Raw genomic sequence first — 24,647 nt, forward strand, 5'->3', positions numbered from 1 at the left:
CAAATACTTTATTGATTATTGTAGGCATGCCGCTAACTTATGCTTGGTAACTCTTTGAGACCAGCAGCAATAAGATCAGACAAGACAGATAAGCATGATAAAGTAATTAGGTATCTTTCTCTATCCATATATACTACATAATTGAATAAATAAATAAAGGACAGGAAGAACAATGATGAAGGAAATATTCAGCATAAAAAGGTAAAGGTATACTATTAGGTATAAAAACAAGTCTTCAGTCCTCAGTGCCCAGTGCTCAGCAACTATGGGAGGACGGGAGGTGATGTAGGCTCCTCTGGGCAAAAAGCTGATCTTCATCTTATTGGTTCAAGCTTTGTGACTCTATGGCCCAATCCCAATGTCCAGACTAACGGACTCCCAGACTTTGATGCGCGTTCTCGCAAAAATTATTGTGTCAGCAACATCTTTGTCATTAAATGTTGTCAAGGTAACATGTGCTCTCGTGAAATGCTGTCCCAACCCCATATATACCTGAGCCCATGTGGCCTCACACACTCACTCACTTAGCACCTGAGATCAATTAAGTCTGTGAGTCCTTAGTCCTTAGTCCTCAGTCCTCAGGGCTCACTTTGGGATTGGGCCTATATGTCTTCCCTGATGGCAAGGGAACAGACTTTGACCTGGGTGGGTCGGTCACAGTAATAGAAGCCATTAACTTCCTCCTGACTTCATGAATAGCACAATTCAGTTGCTTTTTAAAAAGCTATACTGGCACCATGTGCAAGGCAATTTTCCAGGATCACATTTGCCACAACCAGTTCAGCTCCTGCCAGAACCAGATGGTTCTGGCAGGAGCCTGGTTTTATCATTGAAACAAACAGGCCACATTTTACAGTACAGTTTCAGTTTTCTGAGTAAATTATTGAAACATCTGCAAGAACCTACCCTGTACAGGCCTCCAAATGAAGGGTTGCCTGCTTGCCCGGGGCAGGTGAACTCTGTGATCGGGCAACATAAATGGGACATGTAGTTGCCCGTTAGGGCAAGTGAATTTTATTTTAGAAAATACACTAAATATGCCTACAAAATAAATGCCTCTTATATCGTGGGAGCAGAACTTTCTACAGCGCTGTGCGTTGGTTTTTCGGGAAACAGGAGAATAAGAATCATAACAATAATTTGTATTCACTCACTCCCGTATAGCCAACCGCCACATACGGAATATAAGTAAAAGAAGAGTCAGTTTCGTTATGTTCCTTCAGCCTCTGAAAACTGCCCAAGTGCCAGGTAAATGTAACGGAAATAAATAAATAAAGACACCTGAAAATGAGACGCCACCAGGATATGAAACAAAAAGGCAAAGGAAGTTTCCGTGGGTCCGTCTGGACAGCAGATTAAAGTTAACCGATTGCGGTTTTGACTACACCGCAATCGGATTCATCAACACAATTTCACTACATTACGGGTGTAGTATGTTGAGGAAAGTTTAGGACACCGTATCGACAAAAATCAAAACGACATGTTGCTATCAATATCAGTGCGAGAACAGCTCTTAAATCTACGTTCTGGCTGCTATCTGTTTTAGGGAACGTCTACAAATTACACCCAAAAGGCTTGGAGGAATTGTTTCAGGGAAGAAATCACCACAAATCAATAAAAATAAATGTTGTCATTCTGATTGCTGTATCAGTTGCCAATGGTGGGCTGTTACTTACTACAGGTGATTATTTGCTGATAATTTTGCATTATAGCAAATCGGGATGCAATTAGTTAGAAATATTCACAAAAAATCAATAAAAATAAATGTTGTCTTTGTATTGCAAAATATATTCATATAGGGCTTTGTAGGCCCTATATGAATATATGAATTAATTAATTTTGAGGACCTAGTGTTTCTTCTGTTGAGTTAACTGGTTTGACAGCTTTGCAGCCATAATTGTTATCGGCAAGTGGCTTAAAAAGCTTACTGTCAAGGCCTGCCTGTATTGAAAAATATGTACTATGACACGAGAAGAAAACCGTTCCTGTTTAGGTTGTTACCAGTGAAGTATTGATGTAATTCTTCATCATAAATCATAAAGTCGATAGATTCTAAGGTTAATCTAATCAACCCTTTATGAGTAAGTGGAGCTATAAACAATAACTATTTAAGATAGAGGATATTATGAGAAGGTACTACTTATTTTCTAGATAGTACTCAAGTATACTTTGTACCAACATACTAACTACAATTGTGACTTTAATTGATGGGGGAAAGAGGAGCTGTTTCTAAGAATTGGTGGTCTACTATCCTATAGGAAGTATGCAATTAGACTTTTACCTCTTATTTACCAGGGGTTGGAGGGCTTTATATATAAGGTCTTGTTTATGATGAGCAGCGTCCACTCCCAAGTCAATCAAATCATATTATTACCAAGTAACAACAAATACATTAAAGGTATTATATATGACACCACGGCGGACCAAACAAACACTAACACAACCGAGGCCCTTCATCTTTGCGTCCACCGACCCCACATTACCATCAGCCCTCGGTTGGACCTTGATGACATGACCAACTGGCCAAAGGGCTCTTTGCAGCTGAGGGTCGACAATCATGATGTCCGAGCCTGCGGCTAGGTCCACTGGAGATTACTGCCACTTCTGATAGGTCTGCAGACTAGGGAGGTAATTCCGGATAAACGTTGACCAAAAGCCAGCACTTGTGAATGTCGGCAGCTCGGTTTCAGGATAGACTACTTGTGGCAGAGCTTGGGGTCACTGGGTCCAGGTCAGTAATGCTAGATGAAACATAGCCTAAACGCTTAGCAATAATGATTCCCTGCATGTCCAGCAGGACAGTGAGAAGAACGTATGCTGTGAATGGCTGGGCTCCTACGGTGGTGTAGAGCGCCGTCTTGACAGATTTTCCGCCCCAATACTGCTCCAAAGTGGTTGTGTTCTGCAGGGGGATTGAATTGAAATCGTATCTACTGTTTTGCCATCAGCCTTTAAAGCTTAGGAAACATTACTGCCAAAGCTGCCTGAAGTTCCTTCTCTCCTCCCTTCCTTCTCTCCTGCCCACCTCCCTGATCAGAGAACAGCTCTGATGGTGTCCCTCGGCAGGCAATGAATCACCTGAGTGGCGATCCATTAGGAAGGAGTCAGTGTCAATTGTAAAGAAAAGGAAAAGGTCTTAAGTGTATGCCTAGATTTGTGAACACTTGATTATTACTCCCCAAGGATTTCTGCGTGATGGTAATCCTCAGAAGAAGGGAGACTGCTATGACCCGCCGCCCATGTAGCTCCTGTACTGTAGTTTACCGACTGACATCTGAGGTTCGGGGGATCAGGCTCAAGGGTGGTTATCCCGCAGAAGGAAGACTAATGGATCTCGGAGGCGTCTTCCTCAGGTCTTGCATTGGACTTCACTGGCCAGATTCCTTTGCTGTGAAGGAGGAATCGGGGACAGTCTCCACCTATTAGGCTCAATAAGAGCTCAAGGTCTTACCTCTGGTAATGTAATCAGCCAGATTATTTGCTGAATTGACGTAGCGCCAATTACAGCAGTTGGTCAGCTCTTGAATTTCTGCCACCCTGGTGCCAACAAAGACCTTTAAGCGGACTGCAACAATGTGAGAACCGTGGTGGAGTCTTTCCAGAGGATTGTTTTGTCAATCTTTAAGGTGACTGCACTCTCCGATTACTAGGCCATTTGGGCTACAGTGACCAACGCACAGAGCTCTAACCGTGTCATGGAGTGTACCTCTATGGGAGCCCCTCAAGACCTGGCCACGAGGAAGGACAGAATAATATGATATTGTCCATCAACCAATCTCATGTATGCCAATGAGCAATAGGCTTGCTCTGAGGCATTACAAAAAAGTTATGGTCCTCTCTGGTGACAATGGACCTGTCCACTTCAGGGAGTAGATATGACCGGGGTAAGGTGATTTAGAGGAGGATCTGCAGCTCTGCCTCCCTGGCAGTCCAAGCTTGTAGAAGGTCATGGGGAAGATGTGGGTCATCCCAGTCACGTTGCTTACTTCAAAGGTGTCTAACCAGCATCTTAGCCTGAGTGATGAAGGGCAGTAGAAATCCAAGTGGGTCGTATTGTCTTGCTAGTACTTTATAGATATTCTGCGTTGTTGGACCATCATAGTGGACAGGGCGGTGTTTGAACCCCAGAGTATCGGTCGGACATGCCAGCTCAGCCCAAGTGTTAACTAGAGAGGGTCAGCGTTGTCCTGAGCCAGCCCGAGTTCCAGGCTATCTGGTAGGTGACTCACAGCACTCCGTATGTTGCTGGCCCATTGCCATGGTTCAAACCCGACAAATGCCAGGTTGTTGATGCAAAGGTGGTCGAACACCTGTCTTGCCTCTTCTGGGGTGTGCAGGCTCTGCAGACTGAGAACCTTAAGTCATCGTCTGGACAGCGTTGGTCGGAGACGGGCCGTTGCAAGGCGTACGTTGCACTCCCCATTCAGGTCACGCCACAAAACCTTAGGAGGGTTATAATAGTATATACAGTATACTTTTAATGTTAAAAGTTAATAATAGTTAACCCTTGTCACAATATATGACATTGGCGACCATGAATGCAATCAAACCTACAATTGTAATTAATGGACAATAAAATGATTACCCAATGAAAGAACTTACTTATATACATACATCATGGACGTACAAAACGTCTGTGATGTTTTTTTCAAAACGGGAACATTGACCAGCAGTTGGATCAGCTACGCTTACCAATCAAATGCGTTAAGCAGTAGCCCTCATTAAATTGACATCAGCTAACCCAGGCAATCAGTGGAGCTACTAGACTTTTATGCAGTGCTAATTACCCAATAATATATGATCATTTACTATATCTTTACCAGGTCAATACTTTGTAATTAGGGGACTGTAAAATGAAGGGGTAGCCAGTCAAACTAAAAACAATCAAGGTCTGTTAAACTGGGCCATATTTTGTGTGCAACGACAAGACATTTTTTGTATAAACCACCACAGAAAAACATCTCTTGTCTTCACAGAGGTTGTCTCCACTGATAAGGAGGAGGTGGCCTTCAAGGACCTAGATGTTGCCATCTTGGTGGGTTCCATGCCTAGAAGGGATGGAATGGAGAGGAAGGACCTGCTGAAGGCCAACGTTGCCATCTTCAAGAGCCAGGGGGGCGCCCTGGACAAGTTTGCAAAGAAGACTGTCAAGGTAACAGAAAAACTTGGTCATTGTTGAAGAGCATTGGAAGACAGTGGCCACCTAGGTCCAATAGCAGAGGTTTTTGTTGCCAGGAATGTACTTCATCAAAGTCAACAGATAAAAGCTAAGATCTTTTAAGTGATGTTTAAACTTGGTCGATGTTAAAGTCCTTTCCCCCATCACACAATTTGAAACGCATCAGGGCTATATAAGTTGTGATGGTCACTCTTGCATAATTTCCTATCGCAGATTTGTCCAAGTTCCATAAGCCATAACATCCAATTTTTCCATTTCATGAAGATTGCCAATCATTTGAATCGCCCCCAACTATCTGGTCAATTGTAAATTCATATACCCGGTATATATATTTTTAAAGAAGTAATATGAAAAAATCCTTCATGAAAGTTATTATGGACGAAACCATCTTCTAAATTGAAAGGAATGTCATGTAATGTGATGTTGCACCTTCATTTGGGAGTGAAATATGCATGTGTTTTTTCTGTCCCAAGGTGCTGGTTGTGGGGAACCCTGCCAACACTAACTGTCTGATCGCTGCAAAGTCTGCTCCTTCCATCCCTAAAGAGAACTTCTCCTGCCTCACCCGTCTGGACCACAACAGGGCCTGCTCCCAGGTCGGTGGTGCTTTTAAGAGGGGAAACACACAAGAATACTTTCGGTGAAGTTGACATCTATAGGGTAATGGCCTTAGAAATATAATTATGTATGGCACTGTACAGATGGTCTCCTGACTCCTGACACATGGCTTGTGTTTACAATGTAAAACAGACCTATGAAACTAGCAGTCTGCCTATTCACAATTCCATAAAAAAGAATAATCCAACAATAAAAACTTTGACGAATGTTCACTACACCAAAAGTGAGTGTTAATGTGTTGATTCTGTCGCCATGTCTTAGGGAAAAGTAAAAGGTTTATGGAACATCTTCATCCATTGTTCTTAGCCATTGGCAACCTTAAACGTCCTGTTTGTCCAACAGGTGGCGATTCGTTGCAGTGTTCCCGCCACCCACGTAAAGAATGTGATCATCTGGGGAAACCACTCGTCGACTCAGTACCCTGACGTCCACCACTGCAAAGTGAACATGGCTGGCAGCGATCTGCCCTGCTTTGAGGCTGTCAAAGACGATGCCTGGCTCAAGGGAGACTTCATTGCTGTAAGTTCAAACGAGCTGCTACTAATGTGATGAATAATGAGGTCATGCATACATAATGAATAATGAATAATGTGAAATAACTTCCTCTTTGTTAGTCACACAGGGGTTATGTTTCTTGTCTGTAATGAGAGGTAAAATATTCAAAGTGAGGGCTTTAGTGTTGATGAAAGATATACTAAGGAATGGTTTCCATAATTTCTATGCACTTCCTTTGGGAGTCTTGTATGATATGAATGTAATGCTGTTCTCTTTTTTCTTCTAAGATTGACCATGGTTTGAGTCAAGTGAAATATTGTAGAAAATCCCTTTTAAAGGATGGGGTTGAGATATGCCCTTGCATTTTCATCTATCCTCTGGGCCCCCTCGCAGTTGACATTGCACTGTCCTTTCCTGTTCACATTACAATATCCTGTCTAGTTTATAAACAATGTTTAACACCTGCTATCTGACTCTTAATACTGAACTGTAAGGTTGGGTGTCCTTAATGTCGCCAAACAAATACAATGTATTATGATCAAGTCTCTCACATTCCTATTGTTTCTAATCCAGACAGTCCAGCAGCGAGGTGCGGCAGTCATCAAGGCCAGGAAGCTGTCCAGTGCCATGTCTGCTGCCAAGGCCATCTGTGACCACCTGAGGGACATCTGGTCAGGAACCCCTGAGGTGAGCACTGGGTGGCCGAGGCCTACCATCTCCCACATCTCATCTGTACATTGTATTCAATATTTCCCAACCATGCCTTTCAGGGAGAATTCATCTCCATGGGTGTGTACTCCACCGGGAACCGTTATGGAGTCCCAGAGGACCTTGTCTATTCCTTCCCTGTACAGATTAAGGTCAGTAGGTTTCTGTTGGTCTTTTTTTCTATTTGGCATTTTAGGTTCAATTTCAGTCTGTTTTTTTTTTTTATCTGAATAAGCTGAAAAGTACATGCATTTATTCATGTTTAGGTAAAGCATGACAACTTCATAATTACGTAGTGTTGATTGTTGAGGTAATTAACTAATGTCCAAACCTATATATTGTATGGGTTTCTCAGACTTGTAGTCTCACAAATCTTGTTGTCTCCCAAGTCACATTTATATTAACATCTTAGTATGATGTCAGACGAGCTAAGATCAATTTAGCTTAAAATAAATTTTGTCCAATCTTGTGGTTGGAAGCGTGGGTTGGTAGACACAGGTTACATGGAATGGAAAGGCCACTGTTTGGAATGAGTGGTTCCTCTGTGAGGACACGCTGGTTTACCGGTCGCTGACAATGTTGTGACTATTATTATGCTTAAATGTTCCTACTAATTTAGAACAGTTAAGAACACAGAACAATCAAGAGTTGCTGCAATGACTGTCACTTACCTTGTGGATTACAGGTGTTCTCATCCAACGTTGGCAGTGGTCTGTAATGGGGTGCTTTGCATGTTAGCTATGTTGTATTATGTATGTTATGCTATGTTCGGATAGTGGCCAGGGAGAGGGACTGCCTATGGCGGGATATCTGTTTACGTTACCGAGAGAGAGGGATGGATATTTAATATAGTCATATATTTTATTTCCATTTCCACAGGACAAGTCTTGGAAGATTGTGGACGGCTTGGACATCAATGACTTCTCCAAGAGTAGGATGGATGCCTCTGCTGCCGAGCTGATCGAGGAGAGGGACATGGCACTCTCAACTCTTGCCGTGTAACTAGGCCCCAGTTCAACCGAGCAGCCAGAGACCATGGGAAATCCAGACGCACGCTTATGAGAAAACACCCCATCCCTTTGCAGTTGTGTTTTGTGCGTGATCATTTGTGCATACTTTCCATTTAAAGTGTAGCTGAACCCCCTGTTTCAGCTGAAATTAGAAGAAATTTATAAAAATGGGTTTTTGGTTGAGAGTTCCGGGGGGAACGCGGTGTCCCATGGTTACGACCCACACCAACTTTCTGATTAACCGCTGCTAAGACGGAGCTCCACACAAACTGGGTGGCAAACACATAGTATTTTACACCAGCTTTTTACAACAGCGATAAAATGGCATAGATTACTATACTGAGCTCATGTAAGACCACGTTTAACACCAAAATAAATCCATTTTGGTTTCACTTCCCCTTTAATGTTTTTTGCAAGGGAGGCAGGGTTCTGGGAAACTGTTACAACTAGGTCAATGTACCAAGTCTATTTTTGGGAGTGTTTAAAATACAAGTAAATTATGTACTACGTTTTGGTGGATATTATATTTATTTATCAAATAATGAAGGCAGTGTCTATATTCACTGGGTTTTATTGTGTCACTTGGTTTTTATTGAAATTGAAATACACAAATACATGGTGATGTGTATTGCCATTTCTTATCAGTATACGTTTATTTTATTTACAGCTTACTTATATCACAAATCTATTTTATTTCTTGTATTCGCTGTCTAAAATCAATTGAGAATTGTCTCACACAGAACAGTCAACCAGAAAAGATATTCTCATACAGCATTTCTCTCACAGATACTGTGCTGCCCTTTTGGTAGATTTCTAAAGCATGAAATACAGCTGATCATGCTATTTACTATATGAAGAAGAAGAAAATCTTAAATCAGTTAAAAAGAGATAGCAAATATAAACGGTCAGATAGCATTTTTGCAGGAGACCCATCTATCGAAAATAGAACAGGAGCAACTAAAACACCAGATCAATTAGGCAAAAAGATAGTAGTATCTAAAGATACATCAATTTCAAAATTTATTAAATTTGACGTCAAAGATCACAAAGACAGATTTGTTCTGGGAAATGGAGATATAACTTATGTCCCAAATGAGGATGGATCTGGCTTCATAAGAAAAAAAATTAACACAACAAAGCACAGGTATTTGACTGCTAGGAGGGTTTTTTAACTGTTATGTCTCAGCAGGCAACCTACTTCCAAAACCCCCACTTCTAGAATGTTTACAATTCTTTAACACCTATCAATATAGGATGTTTGGAAACTACATTCCCTAAAGGTATAGATTTAAATTTGTATTCTCATAGACATTACTATATCAGATCATGCACCTCATGCACCTCAACGACAGGATAGGTGGTGGATGACACTCGTTTTATTCTCAGTGGAAAATGCAAACCTTTTAGAATAGTTTCATCATTGAAATGCATTTTGATAACAAAGAGAACCGACCTTCTAACGTGTGGCGCTCCATGCGCGTGTGAGCGACAGCTTCAAGCCTGCCAGCAAAATCAACTCAGTTGGTTTGTAACAATCTAAAATACACATCAAGGCAATGTATCGTGATAACACCTCTCCAATATAACAGGCATGGTCTAATGACCCTAATGAGTGTTGTTCAGCACTATTCAACTGTTCCACTAGAATGGATTTCCTGTAGAAATGCGAGAAAGAATTGGCTGTAGTTCAAAATTATCTTCAACATAGGTTAAATAAAGCTTTGTGGTTTAAGACAATATATAAATATTGAATAGCGTCATCCAATTTTGACAGAATTCAATACTTAAATGTCACTACTGCTCACTTATTTTGGTCCAAGAAGGGAGAGCCGCCTAGACAAGTGACTAAGTAAGAGGACTGCCATTGGTTGATACATGGGAGTCTTTTCAGTCGTGTTCACTGATTGGCTGTTCTGTAGTTTCGATTTGCAACACGGAAGTGATCTAAATAAGTAAACATGGGTACCCGTCTGAAGGTGAGTTAAGAAACTCTCACATTCATCATACTTTGGTTTAACTACACGATTTTCTGCCGACCATATTTTGCATGGGCGTGTGACCTTAAAACGATTTTGTTTTGTCAAAACATGTACCCTGCTTTCTAACAGCATAACGTAAAATGTCATCTGGCTTATTTCAATGTCCTTCACTAAAGTAGACCATTTGCAGAACAAAAGCACTGACTATAATTACAATTCCGTCATGTATCCCTCCACGTTAAGGTCCTCAGCGTGTTCAAAGCGTTGCACAGAACAAGGCTCGCTGTGTTCAAAGATGATAACACAGCATTGACAGGTATACATGTAGGCCCATCTTGCGATGTCCTCTGATATTATTACTACTGTACTCCTAAATATAATTACTAACGTGACGTCACGACTGGATCCCAATCGAAACCGTTGATTTGTATGCATGACCTTGGTTTAACCCGTTTTTTACCGCTGTAAACGGGTTTAAACAATCATTGAAATCACCCAAATATTTCAGTCAATTTTTAATGTGGCATCTACTTTTCTTTTCTGCACTTCTGGAAGGTGTTAATCACAACTGCTTTCATTTGTAAATCCTACATGTAATTGATACGCCTTGCCTGTATTCTATATTTATTTGACATTTGATGCAAAATCTTCTTTTTTGATTTTATAATTGTAACACAGTTAAATAAAGTAACAAGCTGACATTCTTTCTTGATATTCCCCTTAATTCACCATTCATTATTTTGACTCATTTTTAAAATTTGACAGCTGCAAGGTTAAAGATTAACGAGGAGTTCCAGAAAAACAAAAATGAGGCTTCAGAGGAAAACATTAGCAAGGTAAATGGATCCTGGAACTTCCATAATGTGATCAAAAAGCCTCCACATATATCTACAAATGGCAGGTGGTGTTTTGGTCTGCAAAGCTGTTTCACAATGATGCTTACTTCCCCTGCCTTGTTTATAGTAATAATGTGTTAAATGTCTACTACTTCCTAGCTTTAATTGAACTGGACATATCTGTAGTCAATGCTCATCGATAGTGACATAACTAATGTTATCAATAAAATCACTAACTAAAATGGATATATTCTACCAATTAATCCTCCCAAAACCCCTCCCTATTACGCCACCCAGCCAGCCGAAGCTACGCCAGTGCACGTCACAAAGTGGCAAAGCCAGGGGACAGGACATTATTTTTACGTTACTTTAATTCTGGAGGTCTCCCACCTTCTCACATGGCTGTGGCTCAATCTCACACATTGCGACTTTAAAGAATCCAACAAATCCTGACACAATGAAGACTCGTTGATTGCCCACATATTTGTCAAATGTTTTTGTATGTTATGAAGAAGAGTTTTGTTTATCTGGTGAAGGAAAAACATTCTACCTTTCTTCTTTTTAATTTGGGCAATATGAAAACAATAGAACATGTGTACTCATAGTATTTTCTTATTTACAGATGATTAACATCGGTTCATCTGTGGAAACTGTTCTCCGCAAAGCAGTCATTCAAGCTGAACACGTGGCAGAAGATAGGATATGTGGGTACCCTGATCTTATTCCACTTTGTTTTACAAAGATAAATGATATAACTGTTAATATTCTTTATTTTTTTCAACAGTGCTTAGACCAAGAGAGAGCCTTCTTCTCGAAAATGTGCCATACAGTGACACGCCAAGGAATAAAAGATGACATCAAAGAAAATCATAAAATATAAAATAACTAATGATGTTACAATGCCTCAACAAAAGCGTTGGGAGAGATAGTCTTTGTGATAAACATCCTGTTGATGTTCAAGTTGTCCCAGTGATTGCACCATGGCAACATGGGTTTAAAACGGCAATGTCATAGTTCCTTATTTGATTCTAAATGGTTTAGGTTTGTGAAAGCTTTACTGTGATCGTGTTTTTCTGTGAATATATGTCTGTTTATTCCCTCTTCCTTATTGTCACCCTAAAATAAAAGTCATAATCGATATCTTAAACCAAAACGTTTTGGGGTGTTTGCTCAAAATATTGAAGCCAACATTTTTCTTAACTCAAAACAAGCCAACAGATTATATTTTCATGAAAACCTATATATTTATTTATTTATTTAAATATAAATATATATATTTAATATAGAATTTTTTTGTAGACAATGCTTTTGATGAAGAAAAAACGTTTTCTTATTAATTGAGCAAATAGCAACACACAGAGTTAAGGAAAAGTTCAGGTAAATTGGAAAGATATAAAAATTCCTCACCAGAGAGCGCTGTAGGCACAGTTATTAATAATGGTGTTGGTGTAGATCTAAAATTACCCTCAAGAAAATAGGTTCACTTTCAGTGTGTTTTTGTTTGGTCCCTGGATGTTGGCCCCTTAGTCTTTAGTGTGAGCAATGAGGACAGCTGCGAAGCAGAGAAGGGTGGGCAACCATCAGTGGTAACCTAAACACCACTGTGTTGATATCAGCAGCAGTGTTGCTTTGAATGTTATCCCTCCCATCTCCCATGGAAATAAATACTATAAAATTACTGAAGAGCCACAGAGGAAGTCAACTTGCTCTGAGCAGCTGGTCAGACACCTCCGTTGGGGTTCAAAGATACTTTTAGACTCCCATTTTCAGTTTTTAATTACTTAAATGATGAACCACCCCTTTGTTTGAACTGGGTAGCTTACCAACAGAACACCTGAGACTGCATGGACTGGAGACAGCAAAACAGTAGTAGCAGTAGGACTACCTTGGTCAGCCAGTCATAACTGCTATTTATTTGACAGAGGCACAATTTATGTTATTTTGGATGAAGAAAGGAAGTAATATAAACAATGAATAAATAAACATAAAATAAAAAGGAGATGTAGGCCTATGAGCATGAGGTTGTGAAATTGTCTTGACCAGGCTTGACTGGCTTCACTGCTCTTAGAAATTGGACTTCTGTTTTCAATGCAGACGTACAGAACAAACAACAAAGTTGTATTTAAATAAAAAGTGAACTGTGGTGGGCAGCACGGGAAAGACCAGACGGGATACCAGGTTCAAGCAGTTCACAACTCTCGTCTCCCATACACCGCATGACCCCGAGAGCTGCCTTTATTTTAGCCACACACACACAGACACGAAACACACACCAAATACCCCACACCCACGACAACCTTGGTGGCAGTGCCGCTTGCCGAACCTCCCAGGTTCCTTTGCGGCATCGGTCTTGGCGACCATGGCCGGGATCGCCACAATACTAAAACAATTAAGCATAGTACTGTTGTAATAAATAAAGTATTGCCATCATATGAATTGACAGAGGGACAGACAGGCAGATGATACAGCAGCCCATCTTGCTCATTCCGTCAGCCTAAAGGCATTCTGGGGGTGACTCTACTTGAGGTCACCAACGTGAGCGGTGAACAGAGATCAGGTGGAACAGGGTCTCCAAAATGGATGCTCAAGATCGTGGTGCAGCCCAATCTAAAAGATGAGCAGTAGCAGCACATTGGCCAACGGCGAGGTCCTATTTTTGGAAGGGCCATCAACGAGCCACTGGGCTCCCAGGCCTGAGTGACAGGGCAAGTGTTCTCCGTTAGGCCCTCCCCCTGTCTCACTCTGGGCCTGCATTCCTGAGTATAAGCTGACCTAGAGCACCTCAAATCACTCTGTATGTGTGTGTGTGTGTGTGTGTGTATGTCTCTCTCTCTCTCTCTCTCTCTCTCTCTCTCTGCCTCCCTCTCTCTCTGCCTCTGTGTGTGTGTGTCTCTCCCTTAACTATCATGGTCGGCCCACCCTCGGGGTAGGTGCGTGTGTGTGTGTGTGTGTGTGTGTGCTGGTGTTGAGAGGAAGCAGTCTGCCGCTGCACCAGTCCAGTGACGCTGAAGGACTCAGAGCTGACTGTGGGGGCCCTGGGCGCGGACCATGGGGCCATAGCACTGAATGGCCCCCTCCTCTCGTCCTCTCCTCCTGTCTGACACAACTTGTTCACTGAAGTGAGGAGCGGATTGTTACAAAGAAAGAACAAACCAAGGACCACAACATCAAAGTACATCGGCAACTTGGCGAGGAGGATCATGGTGGCCGAAGAGATCGTGATAGTCTTGTCCGGGGGAGGACCATGGGGCTTTCGACTGCAGGGAGGGCTGGAGCAGCAGAAGCCCCTCCAGGTAGCCAAGGTGAGCGAGCAGCCGACTCTGAACAGGTGGGAGCTGAGACGGTCCTGGCCCACTGGAGTTCTACATGGTAGATTCGTAGTCGTGGGGTCAATCTGGAAAAAGGAAATCATGTGATGGTGTCACATGAGAACAATCTATCAGGTGTTAATGGGAAAAACTGATAGAAATGTTGCGGAGAAAGTGAGCCTATGGCATAGTTTGGATCATTTGAGCATTGGGGCTTGAGTTGTTTGGTTTGAGGTCCAGAATGTTGTGAGACTCTGTTGTGGTATGTAACCGGTGTGCACATGATTAAGAACTATGTTAACTTTGAACTTTGGGGTGAGCTAACAACCCTAAACCATTGTCGGTCAAGGTTTTGTTGTACATTCATGTTTTCAAGAGACTCCAATTAATTTCAGGCCAAATACACACACTCCCGAAGGGACCATGATATTCAAATTTGACCTTTGTCAGATCTTCTCGGATCAATGCGGTTTAGTTTTGTTGGGGTTGTTCTTCTGCCAAATATATGACATGCACCATCTGTAACCTTTTTTTCTTCAATGGTGCTTGGACCTTGGCAGTAAACATGACTAATAAAGGTCATACTTTTGTACAGCTTGAATCTTTTGTTAGTGTTTTATAACATTTAGGATAGGAACAGCGTGTGAAATATAAATTACATGAAATAATGAAACAGATTTCTTAAATTAAATCCATAACCATATGAGTTGACCAGTTAGCCAAAGATATTCAATTCAATATTGGACAAAATCCAAATAGGCTGATTACATAGTATCAACTAGGGACACTATTTATGTTACAGGATCCCAGCCTGTCTTAATGGGGAAGGTATGCTCTTCGACACTAATGGCTCAGACTGTTGGCACAGTAAAATCGTTTCCATTACGTCAGATGAGGTTCATCAAACAGTGTTTTAATGGTGATCCATGGCAAGCAATAGCATTGTCTGTTTTCAATCTCAATCAGTAAATGTTGAATTGTTGGTTAAATCTGTATTGTATAAACCCCACGAAAGCAAGTGTATTTGCATGGGCAGAGTCTTTCGGGTATTTAAACATTTGTTTTAATTTATGTACAGTATGTGTGTTTGTAGGTGTATGTGTGGACAGACGGACTGACAGACAGAGAGACAGACAGACAGACAGACGGTTGACTAAGCACAAACTGCTCTTTATGCTAAGTCTCTATCCTCAGAGGAGAGGCAGTGTGTTACAGGGTCAGCTGAGGTGTGGGTTTATGCCCTGGACCCCAGAATGATCACAATACCCTGGTTTAGCACATAGCTAATACAAATCCTCTTTATGAATGCTGCGATAGCTTGAAAGGCATTTCAAAGGTTTGAAGTCTGTCATTCATTCATTTAGATTTTGTAACATGTAAACTGTGCTGACATCATTTCAATCGAGAAAACCCACTGCCGTCCAGTGCAACTTTTACCATACTAATAAATCTAAGCGTTTACAATGAAATGCAACATGGAGGACGGTTTGGGATTGTCATAATAATAACAGACAAGATCACATCCTTGCCGTCTCTGGAACCCGTGCTTGTCCTTTAACATAGAGAATATAGAGTAGACCCAATCCTGTAGGGGATCAGCAGTTTACAAACTGTGTGGTTGTCATTTTTGCTTCATTCAAGTGCGTGCCCAATGACTTTGTTGATGTGGGCCGTCACTTTATGCACGTGCACACACACACACACACACACACACACACACACACACACACACACACACACACACACACACACACACACACGCTTGACTCTACAACCACAAGGTGACAGACTGAATGACTAATTGACATGCCACACTAGAAGCAGGTGTTAGCCACAACAAGAGTGTTGTGGCTAACAAGGAACAAGAGGGACCTGCTGGGAGTTCATTACATGTAAACCACACTTGTTTTTAGAGTGACCTTAGGAAACCTTTTCATCCTAACCTCTTGTAATGTCTTATATGCATATATATAGTATCCATGTTTTATTTTTGTTCAACAACAGTGCCAGGGTTTATATTTGCATTGACCTTGGCAAAATAACCAAAATAACGGACATGAGCCTGTTTAGAAGTGGGCATCCCGCCACAGTTTGCCATCTCTTCTGAGTGGAAAGCTTTGCAGATAGAACCCTAACCCCCACTTGAGTTGCAATGTATGTGGTATGTGACTACACAGTGGGCATTGAGTGGCCCAAACAAGACTTGGTGTGTGTCTGGCAGGAACTAACACAGCAGGACCAATATCAGATGGCTTGTTGCCGACTTTATGAAGAATAAATGAAAATAATAGGAGTTACATTTATCCATCTTGAAAAATATAAGAATGTTTAAGGGTAAAATGTCAAGATACAAAAAGTGTATGGTACAATTCAATAGTGTAATACTGCAATTCCGAAATGTAATTTATAAATGATAATCTTCAGACATGTGCTTGTGTGTGGGTTTGTGTGTGTGCGTGCGTGTGTGTGTCTTATGTATCCCCCTGCTGGAACAGGTACGGAAGCGCAGCAAGGCATGCAGGGCCGGTCTGAGAGAGGGGGATGAACTGGTCTCCATCAATGAGCAGGCATGTGGAAGCCTGTCTCACGGCCAGGCCATGAACCTCATCGACAGCTCTCCAGGACTGCTCCACATCCGGGTCAAAAGGTCAACCATGTTTAAAGGATGATATGTAGTGCTGCTATTATGCTATGTGTATGATATATAATATAACACTTATTCACCTATTGGACCTCTTCACGCAGGGCGCCTGCTGGCTTCCAGTCCGTCGTGCTGCTGACGCGTGCTCCCTCGCCCCGCATTGACAAGGAGTACCGCGCCGCTCTGAGGGCCATGTCCCCCGCCCACAGCCAGCACCCGCCCGTCAGAGAGATCCACCGCAGCCAGTCGTCCCTGACCAGCGGCCTCACCTCGCCCCCCGGCAGCGAGGCCTACTACGGTGAGACGGACAGCGACGCTGACGTGATGGCCTACGGCCGGCAGCGGCGGCAGAAACGCCGGAGCCCCAACGCCGCCAACCCGGGGAAGCTGGGGGGGCGGTCCTCCCCAGAGGGCGGGGAGACGTCCGAGATGAGCGGCTACGACAGCGCCCCGGACGCCCGCGTGTTTTCCGGCCCCCTGGACGGATGCGTGGGCTTCGGAGGGGAGGGGATGAGGGGGACGGTAGTGGACGGTCGAGAGGCTCTGCCGGGCGTGGCTCGGAGGGAGGTGATCTACCAGCCTCCGGCCCCGGGGCTTTGGTCATCTCAGACATCCACCGAGACCTCCTCCATCATCTCCTCGGCTGACGACCAGGGGCCCCGGGATGGGGGCCCGGAGGAGGACAGCGGCTTCCTGGAGCCGTCCAACGTGCCCCTGGTGTCCCCCGAGAGAGCCAAGGAGGCCATGATGCTGGGCTCCCGTAGTCAGCTGGTGCCCATGGTCGGGCCCATCGACACGCCCGTGGATGAAACGCTAAGCACCACCTACGTGGAGAAGGCCAAGCAAGCTAGTGAGTACAGCTGATGTTAGTAAGGAAGGCGAATCAGTGTCCAGTCAGTGTGGTTATGACTGATTAAGTAATCTATTGGTGTGTGGATCTGAACTGAGTGACTGACTGACTGACTTGGTTATTTGATATTGTCAAGGACTGTCTGGTGAATGAATTCGATTGAATGCATCTATTAATTTATAAAATGGATTGCTACAACAAACAAACAAACAATACAGCGGCTACTTCAATTATTGTTCAATTGAATCATTGAATCATTCATTAATGTAGAGGAAGACACATTGAGCCTGATGTGACTGTGTTGAAGTCCAAGGTTCATCTCTTAAAGTGAGAGGGGCTGGTACATGCTGCTATATTTACTCCCCCAGTTCAGCGATCCGATAACCTCCTAGCTCAGCCCAGGAGCTTGGAAAAGCATCTGCAGCTGCTAGCTGGTGTCAAGTAGCAGCGGGGGAATACTTCCCTAGCTAGCCCTCACCCCTACACCCTTCATGGTTGTCGTATGGTGACGGGACATGTATCAGAACTATGAAGGCCTACTGCTCATGAGGCGATTGAGATTTATAAGAGGCAAAATAAAGTAATCCTATTGTAGTAGTAGGGGCAGGGGCATGCAGGGCAATCACGTTGCAAAGCATTGTGTTTCCTTGTGTGAATGCCAAGGGCTTTACTCATAAGGTATGGACATTTGCTGGGCTGGTAGATTTAAAAGTAGATGGCTGTTTTAAGAACTTCAATAAAATGACCAAAAATATCCATAAACTCTTACACTGGGTCAACTTGAAGGATTCTGACGTCCAAATCAGGGATGCTGAGATTCAAGATCTAAATTTCTCATCTGATCTAAAATAATTTAACTGTAGCTCACCTTTAAAATACTTCACTGGATCTTCTTTCAGTTCGCAAACTTTCAGAGTTTTGTGTTTGTAGTGCTGCTAACGTGTTAATGTATCCTTTACCCAAGCTAATGTGAGAAGCTGTAAGGCTTGACCTGAATTTTCTTCTGGAGGTGCTCCTATGTGAAAAGGGGAAGCCTGTTGAGGACTTTCTGGTTAGCATGAATATACCTGATGTCAACGTTTGGTCTAAAGGTTAAATGATACAGTTTGATGCCATTCAATTTTTACAACCGTAGTCATGTTTGTAAGCTTGTATTGCATAACCTCCCAGCCTGATCGGTGTACATCGATCAGTGCTTTAGGCTCAAATGCCTAAAGATCCTACATTTGTGATGAACCAATGAATAATAAATTAATAATGATGTTTTTAATCTTTTAATTGTTCCATCCTTTTTAAATCATACCAAAAATGTCAACCATTAGATGGCAGCAAACTCACCAACGTAATCTTGTCTATGCTCCTAACCTCTGTGACACTTGCCCTTCTCCAGAGCTGAACCGGGGGGACACTGCACAGGACAAACATGTAAAGGAGGCCAAGACCAAGTGCCGAACGATTGCATCTCTGCTGACGGATGCTCCTAACCCTCACTCCAAGGGTGTGCTGATGTTCAAAAAGAGACGTCAGCGGTCCAAGAAGTACACTTTGACCAGCTTCGGTAGTGTGGACGAGGACATGTGCCAGGAATCCCAGGAAGAGGATGGTGTATTTCAAGGAAGTGAGTCAGAGTTTGATGAAGAAGGCTTCTCGGCTGCACCTGATCCAACCTGGGACAGTGACTGCCTGGATAAGCTGGATAAAAGGGCAGCAGCGAGTATTGGGGGTAGTGGAGAAATGTCTGGAGATGCTCCAAGTCCAGGGTTGAGTGACACCACGGGCAAAGGAGCCCAGCTGTTTGAGCAGCAAAGGAGAAGAGCTGCTGAACACGCCAAGAAAACGGAGGCTGCACAGCCTAAGATGCCTGCACAGCCTCAAAGCCAGGGGCGCGACCAGTGGCAACCTCACGCAGAACCACAGGCACAAGCAGTTGCCCCGTCTCCACAAATGACACAAATCTTACGAGATGATGCTCAACCTATGATGGCCCAAGCCCCAGTCACTGTGTTAGGTAACCAAGCTAATAGCAATATAAGTTACACTGGAGTGGGCACAGCCAGCATGGTCATGCCACCTACATCTGCAACCCCCTCCGAGTCATCGATACCGGACGTTTTGTCTAGTAATGTTCTCAACCGAACCGCCCGTCCCTTTGCCCCGGGTTTTATAACCAGCAGGTCTGCCACAGCCCCTGTTGTGTTCCGTCCATCTGTAGCAAAGAAGCCCCAGCGTCCTGCCTCAGCGATGATTGCATTGACACCATTCTCCACTTCCTCTGAGCCATACAATAATGTTGCATTGGCAGCTATGCCACCCTTACAGCCGATTGGTCCACCATCAATGTTCTCACCGCCTTTCAGTCAGTCTGTACCTGGTGGTCCTCTCCCCTCAACCCCAATGGCCTTTCACAATCAAATCCCTCAACCTCCTCCTTATCAGGTACAGCACATGCAGGCCCCACAACCAATGACAAGTGCTCCCCAGGCTCCATATACATGTGTGGCTTCCCCGCCAATGCCTCCTGTATCAATGCACCAACCAGTTTCATATGGACCTGTCGCTCCAAGTGATGCTGCGCCATTGCTCCAAGCTTCTGTAGCAGCTGCTCCTAATCCAGTTGTGCCAATCCCTCCAGTTCAGGTGCCAATGGTCCAAACACCGCCCGTCCAAGTCTCCCTAGCCCCTTCAGCTCCAGTGTCTGTTGTCTATCAGCAAGCCGCTGTGGCTCCTACTCCTGTCCCTGGGTCAACAGGTCGCACAGGCATTCTGTTGGATGCTCGTCGGCGTGGTGGGAAGTATAAGCCTATGTTCAATGTTCCAGAGGTCAAGAAGAACTCACCTAATCCTCACCTGCTGTCCATGGTTCAGAACTTAGACGAAAGACCTGCCCGATATCGGTATGGCCAGCCTCCGGAGGCCTACAGCGAAGATGTGGAGGAAGACTACAGTGATTCTGGTAAGGGCAGGATGCCCCCCCCGGTGGCCCCCAAGCCTAGGGTGATCCATGAAGCCCCCCAGATTCCTCAAGCTGAAGGCAAGGGGGCTCAGCTGTTTGCCCGGAGGCAGAACCGGATGGGCATGTACGTGGTGGACACCCCACCTGAGACTCCTTACCAGCAGGAGGTAACCTATAATGCTCAATCTCAAGCCCTATCCCCAAATCCGTCCCTCACATCTCCATGGAAGTATTCCCCCAACATCAGAGCTCCACCACCCATTGGCTACAATCCCCTCTTGGCTCCATCTGTCCCCGTTGGACCTCAGAGAGATGCAGCTAAGCCTGAAAACCCGGCTAGAGGGGGAATGGGCGTGCAGAAAGAGGGAATAAAAGCATTGGATTTCATGAGAAGGCAGCCTTACCAGCTCAACCCTGCTATGTTTAGTTATGGAGGCAGTAATGCTAATCTGTCCGCCATGCCTTCCTACCAGGCCCAGCAGCAGCAGCACGCTGGTTATTCCAACACATTGGTGGGAAGCTCGCTCACCCAACCAAGGCAGATCCCTCTGAAAACTGCTCGCGTGTATGAAATCAAGCGCTTCTCCACACCAACACCAATGACAGCACCCTCTCTGACACCCAAGGTTATCGCTCCCCGCTCAGCCACCACTCTCGGGGAGCGTATCACACGTTCCGACATGATCTCACCACCTGCTAAACCTCTAACTCAAACCCATGCCTCCTTTTCAACCTTTGCTCCGACCTCAGCTCCTCTGACTGAGTTCAACTACTCCGCTGCGCCTGCTGCTGGCGTTCCGGCGTTCCCGTCGTATGCTCCAGCCCCCGCACCAAGGCCCGCCCCATCTCTGTTCCAACCCGCCGGCCTGCCCAGTCTACCACACATCAATACAGCACCTATTCCACACTATGTTCCCAACGCCCATCCCATGCCCTACACCCCAGTGTCGTATACCTCTGGGCTCCAGTATGCCAAGCAGTTTCAGAGCGCCCCGGAGCTCAGCATACTCGCCTCCTTGCCCCCACTGAAGCCCAACCCTGTCCAGGTGCCCAAGCCTCGCTTTGTTGCCACCAAGCGGGGAGTCCAACCTGGTGTCTGGAGACCTGGGGCTTTTTAACTCCAATGCACCATCTCATTTACAGTTTGTGTGTTGAATAAGTTTGTGTCGATTGCAAGGTTAATTTTTTTTTTTAAATTGCCTTTTTTTGGGGGGGGGGGGGGGGGGGGTTGCAAAATGCTGCTTTACACATTTATGTTTTTGTTGACAGTGGTTACACTATGCTCACATTTGGCTGATTGACATAAGATGTTGGGGACATGCTAGGTGATTGTTAAGTGTTGAACAGCAGGTCAGGTGTGTGCCTGTCCTGTGTAAGATTTGGGAAACGACTTCTAGAAGACAGCTATGGATTCAGTCATCATCATCACTGTCTAAGTGGAGCCTGAACTGAATTGCTTTGAAATGTCGGAAATGTTGGAGAATCAGATGTGGAGATGAGTTTATCGAGCACATATTGGACAGCCACCATATGAGCTAAGTGGTTTTGTTTCCCTACTGTTTTTGGCTCGTAGATTTGAAGATCCAGAGGATTTTCATTGAACCATTTTTGTCTATGGTTAAACACTTAAATTATTTGCAAAATATGTAATTCTATTAAAGAATCACACCGTAAGTGGTATTTCTTCTGGTCTTTTATGAATCAGAAATTTAAAATGCTAATATATTACTGCGTAAATAGCTGGTCACAAAAAGTATAAGAGTTGTGTTTAACACCATAGCTAACTTTGGCTGGACAGAAATGTTATATTTTTCTACAGGGTTCTAGTTAAAAAGTGCCCTGGCTGTGGCTGAATACACTGTCGCTGGATATCTCAACCACACCTTCCTGGTACCAGAGTACCCTTTCTTGGATGTTTTAAATCCGTACCTTGTATTTAATAAATGTCGCTAATGTTTGAATGTTTACTTTGCGTTGCGTTATTTTGGCGTAATATAATTGCCATCTGGGTGAGGTGAAAAAAGCAGAGCACCAGCATTGTATATAAGAGGGTAACAGAGACGTGGACAGAGACAGAAACAGGGACTGAAACCAAGCCAGACAACTGACTGAAGGGCTTTGAAATACAGCCTATAAATGAAGTCCTCTGGTGTTATTGAAAGTTGTAAAGACAAAGTTCTGCCTGTACAAACTCACTTTAGAGAGGGGCGCATCCAGAAATCAGCAGCGAGAAAATTGATTGAAAAGAGATCTACAATAGTGTTTAAGTGTTAAGTCCCACAGCCAGTCAAAATTAAAAGAGCATTGTAGTAAAATTTTAAGTTCTGCAGGCTTTGGCAAGGAAGAGAAAGGGAGTGATATCCTACAGGAGACACATAAGGGAACCGTGTTTGCTCCCTATAACAAAGAAGATTTTAAATGTTGCCTATGGATAAAAGCAATCACTGCCCATAACCATCAAGCCCTTTGAGATAATGGGGATTTCAATGCCGATATGAAGTTTACTTGTAGGGCTGAGATTGTTGCGAAGAGTTTTTTAATTGGTGTTGAATGACCGTGAATACACCAGTGAGCACCAAGATACTTACTTTTTTTTCTATTTAAAAAAATATATATTTCAAAGTTGTTTTTTGTATTCATATTATTATAAAAATAGTATGGGTCAAAATATAAGAATTTTACATTTCTGGATATAGAGCGAATAAGGTGTGAGTGTGAACATGTTTATTATGCAAATATTATATAGCAAGCGCTTTACACTGACTTGGGCACAAGGCATTTTTAATGAAATAAAGGTAGCAATGAAAGCTTTTCAGTGGTCTGACTGAATGTGTGATTTGACACTGCCCCCTATCGTTTAATGTGTGACTTACAGTATCTGGAAGCATCTGGTCATAAATAGCCTGCTTGGGCTAGAATATATTATCAAACAGCAATACAAATACCGTAATATAAATTTGGTGATTGACATAATATTTTATATTGCTTATCAGCCTATAGCCCATTAATATGTATTAGAAGGCACCAATAATCATGTCTGCACAATAATACATACATTCATGGATTTCAGCTATTATCTATTCATTCCGAGGGGATATGCACTTTTAATTAGTTGTATTTAATTTACTCATGTGTCACCTTCAATTAATAAAAACCAAACACAGGACACAGTAGGCCTACTAATCCTGTATCGTTCAAAAGATGATCTTACTACAATAATAGCAGGCCTGTCCCATGCATTAGTACTCAAGTCGGTCAGTGTGCATGTGCCAAGCAGTATGAGGGGCCGTATGGGACATTATTCAGAATAAGCATGCACATACACATATGAAACCAAACTCATCCACGTACTACACTGAAAACCTTGCACACATACAAGTGAAAAGCTTTTACATACACAACTGAAACACTCACACAAATAACTGAAAACCTATACGCTCACATGCACAACTGAAAAGCTTGCATAAAACCTAGTGAAACCTTTTATATGGACTACTGAAATGCTTTCACACATACTAGTAAAATATTCTCATACACACAGCTGAAAAATGTCCTCTCACATGCACACATGTGAAACCATTCAAATAGTCTATAAGAGCTTTTCAGTTGATTGAGTGAAGGTGTTTCAGTTGTGTATGTAAAAGCTTTTACTTGTGTATGGGTGAGGTTTTCAGTATAGTATGTGAATGGTTTCATATGTGTGTGTGAGAGAAAATTTTTCAGCTGTGTTTATGAGAACATTTTATTAGTATGTGTGAAAGCATTTCGGTAGTCATGTAAAAGGTTTCACTAGGTTTTATGCGAGCTTTTCAGTTGTGTATGTGAGCGGATAATTTTTCAGTTGTTTGTGTGAGTGTTTCAGTTGTGTATGTAAAAGCTTTTCATTTGTATGTGTGCAAGGTTTTCAGTATAGTATGTGAATGAGTTTGGTTTCATACGTGTATGTGCATTCTTATTCTGAATAATGTCCCATACGGCCCCTCATAAAGCAGCCTGCAGCTCTCACACACACACACACACACACACACACACACACACACACACAGCACGCGCAAATGAATACATACACT

The 24,647-nt window shown here is 43.2% G+C and overlaps 3 protein-coding genes across 3 annotated transcripts in view; all 3 read left to right on the top strand.

Moving 5' to 3' along the window:
• mdh1ab (malate dehydrogenase 1Ab, NAD (soluble)) overlaps positions 1-8,632 on the top strand; it is a 12,109-nt gene extending 3,477 nt beyond the window's left edge. The window contains exons 4-9 of the mRNA XM_030379259.1: positions 4,977-5,152; positions 5,653-5,775; positions 6,140-6,316; positions 6,866-6,979; positions 7,063-7,152; positions 7,880-8,632. Of these exons, the coding sequence (XP_030235119.1) occupies positions 4,977-5,152; positions 5,653-5,775; positions 6,140-6,316; positions 6,866-6,979; positions 7,063-7,152; positions 7,880-8,002 (803 nt within the window). The 3' untranslated portion in view covers positions 8,003-8,632. The remainder of the gene's footprint in view (positions 1-4,976; positions 5,153-5,652; positions 5,776-6,139; positions 6,317-6,865; positions 6,980-7,062; positions 7,153-7,879) is intronic.
• Positions 8,633-9,876: 1,244 nt separating this feature from the next.
• lyrm7 (LYR motif containing 7) lies at positions 9,877-11,978 on the top strand. The gene is made up of 5 exons (XM_030379261.1): positions 9,877-9,986; positions 10,233-10,305; positions 10,755-10,825; positions 11,448-11,529; positions 11,610-11,978. The coding sequence occupies exons 1-5, from the start codon at positions 9,969-9,971 to the stop codon at positions 11,678-11,680; spliced, it is 315 nt and encodes a 104-aa protein (XP_030235121.1). The 5' UTR covers positions 9,877-9,968; the 3' UTR covers positions 11,681-11,978.
• A 1,677-nt stretch (positions 11,979-13,655) lies between these two features.
• On the top strand, positions 13,656-23,388 carry synpo2la (synaptopodin 2-like a). Its single transcript, XM_030379611.1, has 4 exons — positions 13,656-14,127; positions 16,629-16,780; positions 16,879-17,624; positions 19,015-23,388. The coding sequence occupies exons 1-4, from the start codon at positions 14,026-14,028 to the stop codon at positions 21,693-21,695; spliced, it is 3,681 nt and encodes a 1,226-aa protein (XP_030235471.1). The 5' UTR covers positions 13,656-14,025; the 3' UTR covers positions 21,696-23,388.
• Positions 23,389-24,647: the final 1,259 nt, after the last annotated feature.

This window comes from Gadus morhua, chromosome 15, assembly GCF_902167405.1.
Source record: "Gadus morhua chromosome 15, gadMor3.0, whole genome shotgun sequence".
Lineage (NCBI taxonomy): Eukaryota > Metazoa > Chordata > Actinopteri > Gadiformes > Gadidae > Gadus > Gadus morhua.

Excerpts from the sequence above, each read along its gene's own strand:
- lyrm7 (XM_030379261.1), top strand. Across the intron at positions 10,306-10,754 it reads TGATAACACAGCATTGACAG|CTGCAAGGTTAAAGATTAAC; the intron begins GTATACATGTAG and ends AAAATTTGACAG. Across the intron at positions 11,530-11,609 it reads CGTGGCAGAAGATAGGATAT|TGCTTAGACCAAGAGAGAGC; the intron begins GTGGGTACCCTG and ends TTTTTTCAACAG.
- synpo2la (XM_030379611.1), top strand. The coding sequence starts at position 14,026 with ATGGTGGCCGAAGAGATCGTGATAGTCTTGTCCGGGGGAGGACCATGG. Across the intron at positions 14,128-16,628 it reads AGCCCCTCCAGGTAGCCAAG|GTACGGAAGCGCAGCAAGGC; the intron begins GTGAGCGAGCAG and ends CTGCTGGAACAG. Across the intron at positions 16,781-16,878 it reads CTCCACATCCGGGTCAAAAG|GGCGCCTGCTGGCTTCCAGT; the intron begins GTCAACCATGTT and ends CTCTTCACGCAG.